This window comes from Mustela erminea, chromosome 9, assembly GCF_009829155.1.
Source record: "Mustela erminea isolate mMusErm1 chromosome 9, mMusErm1.Pri, whole genome shotgun sequence".
Taxonomy (NCBI): Eukaryota; Metazoa; Chordata; class Mammalia; order Carnivora; family Mustelidae; genus Mustela; species Mustela erminea.
Genome location: NC_045622.1, coordinates 55767367 through 55779495, shown reverse-complemented (window position 1 = coordinate 55779495; position 12129 = coordinate 55767367). Strand labels below are relative to the sequence as shown.

At 40.4% G+C, this 12129-nt stretch overlaps 1 protein-coding gene across 4 annotated transcripts in view; it reads left to right on the top strand.

Annotated features, from left to right (window-relative positions):
- PAAF1 (proteasomal ATPase associated factor 1) overlaps window positions 1-12129 on the top strand; it is a 43980-nt gene that overhangs the window by 21020 nt on the left and 10831 nt on the right. For 3 of the 4 annotated variants that reach the window (XR_004289169.1, XR_004289168.1, XM_032358176.1), the window contains exon 7: window positions 6772-6966. Coding sequence is in view for 2 of the 4 variants with exons in the window: in XM_032358176.1 (XP_032214067.1) it covers window positions 6772-6966 (195 nt within the window). In the remaining 2 variants the exon portion in view is untranslated. Of the gene's footprint in view, window positions 1-6771; window positions 6975-12129 lie in introns of all 4 variants that reach the window. The other variant, XM_032358177.1, reaches the window with a different exon arrangement.

Below are 12129 nucleotides of genomic sequence, written 5' to 3'. Positions count from 1 at the left end.
AGTATTTTGATTGTACCTGACGACATTATAAATAACTTGTATGGTTGAGTTTAAGTTTTGTTACTTCTTTATAATGATTTGTTAGGTTACATACAGATCATCTAGCAAATACATGTTAACCTTAGCAAGGTTATTTCTAAGACTGTCAGTACATAGGTACATTGAGGAGGAATAGAAAAGATATCTGGAGCCTTCTTCACATTCAGCCTGAAGAACTGACTGGTCTGAGGAGTCAAAGCGGCCTGCATAGATAGGGAGTGCAGGAGCCAGACAGGTTGACTAGAAGTGATAAACTGTAGGAGAAGTGATGTGAAGTCAGATCCAGGCTAATGTTTGTGAAGTCTTGAATGCTCTTCCCTAGGTCTGTTAAACAGGGCCAGATTTGTTGTTGCCCATTCTTCCACAGTACAGAAAATCAAAATTAATCAAAATTGATCTCTGATAGTTTAGCAGCATGTGTGTCACTGTCTCCAGCTAAATGAATTCCAAGTTCCATTGTATGGCTCCCTTTTTAATCTCTTTACTTACAAGATTTTAAAGGATGTTTATTAGCAAAGGCCATGAACTATATAAAAAACAGAATAAAGAATTATTACCTGGGGGCGCCTGGGTGGCTCAATGGTTTAAGCCTCTGCCTTCTGCTCAGGTCATGATCTCAGGGTCCTGGGATCGAGCCCCACATTGGGCTTTCTGCTCAGCAGGGAGCCTGCTTTCCCTTCTCTCTTCTCTGCCTGCCTCTCTGCCTATATGTGATCTCTGTCAAATAAATAAATAAAATCTTTTTAAAAATTAAAAAAATAAAAGAATTATTACCTGCATGTATGATCTTTAGTGGTTTCACAAGTGGTGACTAAATAAGAGAAACAGAAGATAGTGAGTTTTGGGCAACCCTCTGTGGTCCCCTCCCTCCTCAGGAGCTTTATACGATCACTTTGCTATCACTCAATAAACCTTGGTTTGCTGCCCCCACCAGTCAAAAAGAAGATAGTGAGTGTTGAAAGTGAACATGGTCTTTCATTGCCTAGGTTAAGTCTTGGCAAGTGAGACATAAATCACCAGGAACACTGGACTGAACATAGCCTGATACTTATTGCAAAGATTCATTAGGACACTAACAAAGTAGCTCTGTATAAAGATCTTGTGTAAGGATAGGGGCACCTGGGTGGGTCAGTGGGTTAAGCCTCTGCCTTCGGCTCAGGTCATGATCTCAGGGTCCTGGGATCAAGCCCCACATTGATCTGCTCAGCTGGGAGCCTGCTTCCCCCTCTCTCTCTCTCTGCCTTGCCTCTCTGCCCCCTTGTGATCTCTGTCTATCAAATAAATAAAATCTTTAAAAAAAAAAATCTTGTGTAAGGATAAATTTTTGTTATTTTAAGGATTTTATTTTTATTTATTTATTTATTTATTTATTTATTTATTTATTTTTAAGATTTTATTTATTCATTTGACAGAGGAAGATCACAAGCAGAGAGGCAGACAGAGAGAGGGGGGAAGCAGGCTCTCTGCTGAGCAGAGAGCCCAATGCCAGGCTCGATCCCAGGACCCTGAGACCATGACCCAAGCCCAAGGCAGAGGCTTAATCCACCGAGCCACCCAGGTGCCCAAACTTTTGTTATTTTAAATCCCTGGCTTGCTTATTGCTTCTGGTATATGAAAATATGATAGTACATGAGGCAATATGTAGAGTGTTTAAGCTTGGGATTTGGAGACATAGAAATCTTGGTTTAAATCTTAGTTCTTGGGATGCTTGGGTGGCTCAGTGGGTTAAAGCCTCTGCCTTCGGCTCAGGTCATGATTCCAGGGTCCTGGGATCGAGCCCCACATTGGGCTCTCTGCTCAGCAGGAAGCCTGCTTCCCCCCGTACCCCCATTGCCTGCCTGTCTCTCTGCCTACTTGTGATCTCTGTCTGTCAAATAAATAAAATCTTAAAAAAAAAATCTTAATTCTTCCACCTATGATCTGTAAGACCTCAGAAAGTTGCTTCTTAGCTATTCTGAGCCTTGGTTTCCTCATGAACATGGGGATAGCAGTATTAAATGAGCTGGTACATATGAAGGATTTAGTATAATCCCTGGTATTATAGTAAGTGTCCAATAAATGTTATTGTTCCTATAAAATACAAAGCTAAACTTCTATTCCTGCCAGAGAGGGTGAGCTTTGTGATATTTTAACATACTTGTCATGTGAAAAGCAGAAATTGTTATTTCTAATAGAATAGACTAATTCTTTTTTTTTTTCAATTTATTTATTTTCAGAAAAACAGTATTCATTATTTTTTCACCACACCCAGTGCTCCATGCAATCCGTGCCCTCCATAATACCCACCACCTGGTACCCCAACCTCCCACACCCCCGCCACTTCAAACCCCTCGGATTGTTTTTCAGAGTCCATAGTCTCTCATGATTCACCTCCCCTTCCAATTTACCCCAACTCCCTTCTCCTCTCTAATACCCCTTGTCCTTCATGATATTTGTTATGCTCCACAAATAAGTGAAACCATATGATAATTGACTCTCTCTGCTTGACTTATTTCACTCAGCATAATCTCTTCCAGTCCCGTCCATGTTGCTACAAAAGTTGGGTATTCATCCTTTCTGATGGAGGCATAATACTCCATAGTGTATATGGACCACATCTTCCTTATCCATTCGTCCGTTGAAGGGCATCTTGGTGCTTTCCATAGTTTGGCGACCGTGGCCATTGCTGCTATAAACATTGGGGTACAGATGGCCCTTCTTTTCACGACATCTGTATCTTTGGGGTAAATACCCAGGAGTGCAATTGCAGGGTCATAGGGAAGTTCTATTTTTAATTTCTTGAGGAATCTCCACACTGTTCTCCAAAGAGGCTGCACCAACTTGCATTCCCACCAACAGTGTAAGAGGGTTCCCCTTTCTCCACATCCTCTCCAACACATGTTGTTTCCTGTCTTGTTAATTTTGGCCATTCTAACTGGTGTAAGGTGATATCTCAATGTGGTTTTAATTTGAATCTCCCTGAGGGCTAATGATGATGAACATTTTTTCATGTGTCTGATAGCCATTTGTATGTCTTGATTGGAGAAGTGTCTGTTCATATCTTCTGCCCATTTTTTGATATGTTTGCCTGTTTCGTGTGTGTTGAGTTTGAGGAGTTCATTATAGATCCTGGATATCAACCTTTTGTCTGTACTGTCATTTGCAAATATTTTCTCCCATTCCGTGGGTTGCCTCTTTTTTTTTGACTGTTTCCTTTGCTGTGCAGAAGCTTTTGATTTTGATGAAGTCCCAAAAGTTTATTTTAGCTTTTGTTTCCTTTGCCTTTGGAGACATATCTTGAAAGAAGTTGCTGTGGCTGATATTGAAGAGATTACTGCCTATGTTCTCCTCTAGGATTCTGATGGATTCCTGTCTCACGTTGAGGTCTTTTATCCATTTTGAGTTTATCTTTGTGTATGGTGTAAGAGAATGGTCGAGTTTCATTCTTCTACATATAGCTGTCCAGTTTTCCCAGCACTATTTATTGAAGAGACTGTCTTTTTTCCACTGTATATTTTTTACTGTTTTGTCGAAGATTAATTGACCATAGAGTTGAGGGTCCATATCTGGGCTCTCTACTCTGTTCCACTGGTCTATGTGTCTGTTTTGATGCCAGTACCATGCTGTCTTGGTGATCACAGCTTTGTAATAAAGCTTGAAATCAGATAACGTGATGCCCCCAGCTTTATTTTTGTTTTTCAACATTTCCGTAGCGATTCGGGGTCTCTTCTGATTCCATACAAATTTTAGGATTATTTGCTCCAGCTCTTTGAAGAATACCGTAGAATTTTGATTGGAATGGCATTAAAAGTATATATTACTCTAGGCAGTATAGACATTTTAACAATGTTTATTCTTCCGATCTAATAGAAGTTCTCCAGTAGCACAAATGTGATCCCGGTTAATATGTAATTGGTTTTCCCTTATATTTTTAAATATGTATTTTATATATAAATAATTTGTGTGTTCTTTAATAATTAGAGATGAGATATGTGTATGTTTTTAAATCTTTCTGATGAAAAGATAAAGTAGTTTTGTCTTTGTAATATAGTAGTCCCCCTTTATCCCTGGGGAATGCGTTCCAAGACCTCCAGTGGATGCCTGAAACTGCAGATAGTACCAAATCATGTATATACTATCTTTTCCTATATGTACAAACCTGTGATATGTGACAGACAAATGGCTACTGCGTGGATATGCTGGGTAAAGTGATGTGATTCACGTCTTGGCTGTGGAATAGTGCAAGATTTTATCACGCTACTCAGAAAAGCATACAATTTAAGACATATGAATTATTTATTTCTAGAATTTTCCATTTAATATTTTCAGACCGTGTTTGACCACAGAAAGTGACACTGTGGCTAAGGGGATACTACTATACATGAGTCTTCTAAGTAGCTCCAAGGTGTACTTTAGTTTGAAGTTTTTAAATTGCCCAGGCCCTTTAACAAAGGTTGGTGAATTTGCAGGTATATAGAAATATAATCCTTTGAATAATAATTTAATAATCATAACTCTACTGCCAGATCATTCTTAATCTGTGAAAACATTGAGACAAATGGAACACCATTATAGTTGATTGGTTGAGTTTTGCTCACCATGGTAGGGAAGCTGCTTGCATTTGTGGAATAATTTTAGCAGGTCATGTTGCATTTTCAGCTCTTCAGCCATTATTTTCAAACTCTTCTCTATTTTCTTTGAAATAAGATATGCTGCCTTGAAGTAACAGTAGGTGCTTCAAAACTTTTTTTTTTCAAGACTCATTTTTTCTGAGATCTAGTCACAACCATTACTCTTTCCATGTACATACACACGTACATTTCCCCTTCCCTGGTATGTGTGTTTTTACTTCCTGGCAACATTAAACCAGTTTAATAGTAAAACTAGATAATTTTAATGGAGTAAACTTGTTAAAAACATGCCTAGATATATGAATGTTGCTGTATTTTTTACTAAGACTTGTTTTAGTCATAGTTTCATTTAACGTTCTTATTTCCCAGACATTGGCTAGGATGTTTATTTGTGATTCAGTGGAATCTTTTCTTTCTTTCTTTCTTTTTTTTTAAATTTTATTTTTAATATTTTATTTATTTATTTATTTGACAGACAATGATTACAAGTAGGCAGAGAGGCAGGCATGGGGGGTGGGGGGAAGCAGGCTCTCAGCTGAGCAGATCAATGTGGGGCTTGGTCCCAGGACCCCGAGATCATGGTCTGAGCTGAAGGCAGAGGCTTAACCCACTGAGCCACCCAGGTGCCCCCAGTGGAATCTTTTCTTGAAGGCAAATGCTTTTTCATCTTGGTTTTTATGTTGAGGACTTTTATCAGTTTGGTTTGATATTTAAAGCTTTTTGGCTTCTGGTAGGTCTTTGCTCTGGTAGCTTCTCTTGCAAGGCCTTCCTGCTACTTTCATAGCTTCTTTCTAGAGTAATTTGTCATAGGTTCTAGCTCTGTAGGGCTCCTCTTTCTTTTATTCTTGTCATCTCAGAGTGAAGAAGAGATCCATTCTAGTTGCCACCATATTGTGAGAAGGTAGTTGGGGGAAAGTAGAGTGCTACTTTCCACTACTTTGTTTTTTCTCATTCTACCTGTTGTTGCCAGGTGAGGATAGAGGCTCAGCTCACCACTGGACCCTGCTGAGCCTGATCACTGTCAAGGGTCAAAGAATTGGACTGCTGCCTCCTGCTTCAGTGGGAGTAGGGTAGAAGAGCGCTGCCTGTTTAGCCTCACTGACCTTGGGGAAGGGGAAGTAGCAGTTTTTCTCTCTCTGTTTGAGTAAGTTGCCAACATTTTCTGCTAGGCCACCCCTTTCCCAATTTTTTGCAACTGTTTCTTGGAGTTGGGTTGTTTTGTTTTTGTTTTTGTTTTTAAATTTGTACATTTTTTTTTAATCAATTCCTTGTTGGAGGCTTCTGTAGATCCTTTCCAGGTTGTATGGGAAGCAATAAGGAAATCCAGGGAATTTGTTACTCTTTTGTTCTCCCAAGTCCTCAAGTCCCTACGTAACCTTCTTTCCATCTTCCAGTTTTCTTGTCTTTTTTTTTTTTTTTCAATATTTTATTTATTTATTTATTTATTTATTTATTTATTTGACAGAGAGAGATCACAAGTAGGCAGAGAGGCAGGCAGAGAGGAAGGGAAGCAGGCCCCCCGCTGAGCAGAGAGTCTGATGCGGGACTCGATCACAGGACCCTGAGATCATGACCTGAGCCTAGGTTGGGCAGTGGCCCAACCCACTGAGCCACCCAGGCGCCCATCAGTTTTCTTGTCATATGTCCAGATTTTTTTCAGTTATAAGGGAAAGGACCTGGGAGAGATGGGGCTACTGTCTTTTGGCCAGTACAGAAGTCACATCTTTAAGATGGCGAGATTAATCCTTTCAAATAGTTCTCAGTGGAAGCAGTAAGACAGTGATTTTCAAACTGAACTGAAACATCTTAATTTTTATTTAAAAAACATGTTTTAAAAGCCAAAATTAAAACTTAAAAACCACTGTTCTAGGACACTCCTCTAAGAATTAAATCCAAACCTTTTTCTAAGTCTGGCTCTAAGGACTAGTTTTTGAACCATTGGGAAGCAAGGACTTTGTTCTATTTCTGTTTTTCTAGCACTTGAACTTGCCCAGCATGTAGTACATATCCAGTACATGTTTGTGAAGCAACGGAGTCATTTATGCATATCCTTATTCTTTGCCCTTGTAGTTCCTTTATGACCCACTCCATCTTAGGATCCTTTTTTTTTTCCTCTTGCCAGGTATTCTGGATACAGCCATTGTTGATCGGGGGAGGAATGTGGTGTCTGGTTCTCGAGATGGGACAGCACGACTTTGGGATTGTGGGCGCTCAGCCTGCCTGGGAGTCATTGCAGACTGTGGTTCTTCTATCAATGGAGTGGCTGTGGGTGCTGCTGACAACTCCATAAACCTCGGCTCGCCTGAGCACACGCCGAGTAAGTTGGTAATGATATGTTGAGCTTATTTTGATTCCTTAGGCACCGTCAGTGTTTGCCTTAGCTTCTCCTTTTCTCTCCTTTCTCTGCTTTTTTGGCTGGTATTTGTATTTTCACCATAAGTTTAGTATTTATTGCATACCTACTATGTTTCTATTGCTTTGTAATCTATAAAAGAAGTATATGTCATGTTAACTACATTTAAGTAAGTACATAGTTTAGCAGATGAAACTGATGCCTATAAAACAAAAAAAAAAATTTTTAGCTGGAACAACATAATGATTCTTAATACAAATAAAATGGTTTTTTGGAAGAAGAGAGTATTTTATGGTTTTTTGGAAGAAGAGAATATTTTATATTTTAGGTTAGTGTAGATGAGAAAGGTGTCACGAAGAAGTTGACTTGAACCTTGGAGGATGAATTTGAGTTGAATAGACAAGAATGGGAAGGATGGGAGAATGGGAGCTGGGGTGTAGGATTAGGGGCAGTTCACATTAAAATAGTTTGAGGTGAAATTGACTGTTAGGTAGAAAGATATGTTTGGTTGGGTCAGAGGTTGGATCAGGAGTAGTTAGTAGGGGCACCTGGGTGGCTCAGTGGGTTAAAGCCTCTTCTTTTGGCTCAGGTCAGGATCCCAGGGTCCTGGGATTGAGCCCCGCATCGGGCTTTCTGCTCAGCAGGGAGCCTTCTTCCCTCTCTCTTTCTCTGCCTACTTGTGATCTCTTGTCTGTCAAATAAATAAATAAAATCTTAAAAAATAAATAAGAGTAGTTAGTAGTGGGGATCACCTGGCAGGCTCAGTTGTAGAGTGTGCAACTTTTGATCTCAGAGTTCCAAGTTTGAGTTCCAAGTTGGGTGTAGAGATTACTTAAAAAAATCTTTAGGGGCTGGGGCACTTGGATGGTTCATGTGGTTAAATATCTGCCTTCAGCTCAGGTCTTGATTTCTAGGTACTGGGATCCAGTCAGGCTCCCAGCTTATCAGGGAGTCTGCTTCTTCCTTTCCCTCTGCCTCTCTCCCTGCTTGTGCTCTCTTTGTCTCTCTCACTCTCAAATGAATATATAAAATCTTTAAAGGGGCGCCTGGGTGTCTCAGTGGGTTAAACCTCTGCCTTCGGCTCGGGTCATGATCCCAGGGTTCTGGAATCGAGCCCCACATTGGGCTCTGCTCAGCAGGGAGCCTGCTTCCACCTCTCTCTCTGCCTACTTGTGATCTCTCTGTCAAATAAATAAAATCTTTACCAAAAAAAAAAAAAAAAAAAACCTCTTTAGGGGCATCTGGCTGGCTCAGTCAGTGGAATGTGAGACTCTTGATATTGGGGTTGTGGATTTAAGCCCCATATTTGGTGTAAGGATTACTTAAAAATAAAATCTTTAAGAAAACACTTTATTTTTTACAGCAGTTTTAGGTTCACAGCAAAATGGAGCAGAAAGTGCAGTTTCCGGGGTACCTGGGTGGCTCAGTCGGTTAAGTATCCAGCTCTTAGTTTGGGGTCAGGTCATGAGATCAAGCCCCATGTTGAGTGCCATGCTCAGTGCAGTCTGCTTAAGGATTCTTTCCCTCGCCCTCTGCCCCTCCTCCCACTCAGAGTTGCACACACGTGCTCTCTCTCTCTCTCTCTCAAATAAATAAATAAATAAATAAATCTTTTAAAAAAGGTATGGTTTTCATACTCCCTCTGCCCCAGACAGCCTCCCCAATTACCATTTTATCAATATCCCTCACCAGAGTGATATATTTGTTACAATTGATAAACCTATGTTGACATATCATTATCACTTAAGTAATTTTTATTAGGTTCATTCTTGGTGTTGTATATTCCGTGGATTTGGACAAGTGTATAATGACATGTATCTATCATGGTATCATACAGAAGATTCATTGCCTGAAAAATCCTTTGTGCTCTACCACTTCATCCCTTCCTCTCCTATATCCCTTAGCAACCACTGATACTTTTACTGCATCCATGATTTTGCCTTTTCCAGAGTGTCACAGTTAGAATCATAAACTATACAGTCTTTTCAGATTGGTTTCTTTCATTTAGTAATAAGCATTTAAGGTTCCTCCATATCTTTTTATGGGTTTTTAGTACTGAATAATATTCCATTGTCTGGATGTACCTCAGTTTAGTTATCCATTCACCTACTGAAGGACATCTTGGTTGCTTCCAAGTTTTGGCAAATATGAATAAAGCTGCTATAAATATCTGTGTGCATGTTTTTATGTGGACATGGGTTTTCAACTGATTTGGGTTAATTTTGCCCTTCACTTTTTATTTTTTAAGATTTTGTTTATTTATTTGAGAGAGAGAGAGAGCATGAGTGGAGAAAGGGGCGGAGGTAGAGGGAGAAGCTAACTCACTGCTGAGCAGAGAACCTGATGCAGGGCTCAATCCCAGGACCCCAGGATCATGACCTGAGTCAAAGTCAAACTCAACTGACTGAGCCTCCCGGGTGCCCCATTGCGCTTCACTTTTTTTTTTTTTTTTAAAGATTTTATTTATTTATTTGACAGAGATCACAAGTAAGCAGAGAAGCAGGCAGAGAGAGAGAGGAAGGGAAGCAGGCTCCCTGCTGAGCAGAGAGCCCGATGCGGGGCTCGATCCCAGGACCCTGGGATCATGACCTGAGCTGAAGGCAGAGGCTTTAACCCACCGAGCCACCCAGGCCCCCCTGCCCTTCACTTTTGACACACTGTAGGTACTCTCTTGTCTTAAACTTCCCATGCAGATGTACTGTGGTCCAAGAACTAAAATTGTTGCTGACCACCAGATGTTCCCTGAGCTCTCTTTGGAATTAATAGGATAAGTCTTTTCCCAAAGTGTGATACATATGCAATTAGTGATAAATAAGATTATTTCAGGCAGTACACATCTTCAGTAGTATACTATTAAATATATTTAATACACATATTTTGCTTCAAACCTAAGATAGCCCACAAATATTATTTAAAACAAGGTTAGGGCGCCTGGGTGGCTCAGTGGGTTAAGCCGCTGCCTTCGGCTCAGGTCATGATCTCAGGGCCCTGGGATCGAGTCCCGCGTCGGGCTCTCTGCTCAGCAGGGAGCCTGCTTCCTCCTCTCTCTCTGCCTGCCTCTCTCCCTACTTGTGATCTCTCTCTGTCAAATAAATAAATAAATAAATCTTTTAAAAAAATAAATAAAACAAGGTTAAGTTTTTAAAAATGTATTGGCTTAAAGTAATTTTTTTAAAAGATTTTATTTGTCAGAGATCGAGAGCACAAGCAGGGGGAGCAGCAGGCAGAGGGAGAAGAAACAGGCTCCCCAATAAGCAAGGAGCATGAGACCACATGTGAGATTAATCCCAGGACCCTGGATCATGACCCGAGCTGAAGGCACTCAATCGACTGAGCCACCCTGGCATCTCAATGAAAATATGCTTTTTATTTTATTTATTTATTTATTTTTAAAAGATTTTAGTTATTTATTTGACAGAGAGAATAAGTGAGAGAGGGAACAGAAGCAGGGGGAGTGGGAGAGGGAGAGGGAGAAGCAGGCTTCTTGCCAAGCAGGGAGCCCGATGTGGGGCTTGATCCCAGGACCCTGGGATCATGACCTGAGCCAAAGACAGATGCTTAATTGACTGAGCCACCCAGGCACCACGTACTAGTCTCCTATAACCCTTACTGAGCGACCCGGGTGCCCTGTTTTTTTTTTGTTTTTTGTTTTTTGTTTTTCTTTTTTTAAGGATTTTATATATTTATTTGAGAGAGGTGGGGAGAGTTGAGAGGGAGAGGGAGAGGCAGACTCCCAGCTCGTAGGGCGCCTAACTCAGGGCCTGATCCTAGGACCCCGAGATCATAACTTGAGCCGAAGGAAGGTATTTAACTGACTGAGCCACCCAGGTGCCCCTTACTAGTCTCCTATAATCCATTCTCCTCAGAGCAACCATTTGTGGTCATTTTTTTAAAAAAAGCAACCCACAAATCAAGTCATGTTGCTCTCCTTTGTCCCTACTCTCCTCCAGTGACCTCCTTTTATACATATATTAAAATCCTATCCACTTCACTTGGCTTATCACAACACTTAACACTTTCTGACCTCCATATTCCTTTCCAGCCTCGTGTCATACTGCCTTTACTTCGCAAAGGTGTTTGCATGGCTGATTTCTGGTTTACCATTCAGTTCTCAGTTGAAACCTGGCCTCCATGGAGTTTCTTAAAAGATAGATTTATTTGATAGATTTATTTGTTTTTATTTAAGAGAGGCTGGGCTGGTGGGGATGGGGGTAGAAGGAGAGAGAGTGGTAAGCAGACTCCATGCTGAACACAGAGCTGACGCAGGGCTCAATCTCATTACCCTGAGATCATGACCTAAGCTGAAACCAAGAGTCAGATGCTTACCTGACTGTGCAACCCAGGTACTTCTCATGGATTTTTTTTTACAGTTGAAGTTTAAACTTAAAATTACCTTTCCTCACTCAGCCTTCCACATCTACTCACTACTGATTAGATTTTCCTTATTTATTTCCTTTGTGGAATTCATCACTGTCTGAAAATATCCTATTTGTTTATTTACATATTCCACTATAATTCTTGAGAGTAAGGACCCTGTCTGTTCATATATTACTATTTCCTTAGCACCTAGAATAGTGTCCAATACATAGTAGACCCTCACTAAAGATTTTAGTGAATGAATAAATTTCATTTACTGCAGACCATAAGAGCCTTGAGGGCAGAGACTGTTCTAACATTGTGCCCCTGCTGCTAATATGATATCTTGTCATATTCCAAATGATTTAATATTCTTAAATTGGGTTTATTGATAAGTATTTTACATGTAGTAAAAGTTGCCCTTTTTATCTTATTTTATTATATAAATATATATATATATATATATTTTTAAGATTTTATTTATTTATTTGACAGACAGAGATCACAAGTAGGCAGAGAGGCAGGCTGAAAGAGAGAGAGGAAGAAGGAGGCTCCCCGCCAAGCAGAGAGCCCAATGCGGGATTCGATCCCAGGATCCTGGGATCATGACCCGAGCCGAAGGCAGAGGCTTAACCCACTGAGCCACCCAGGCGCCCCTTATATTTTTTTAATTAGCTTATTTAGGGACACCTGGGTAGCTCAGTCAGTTGACCTTCTGACTCTTGGTTTCAGCTCAAGTCATGATCTTGCAGTCATGGGATTGAGGCCTGT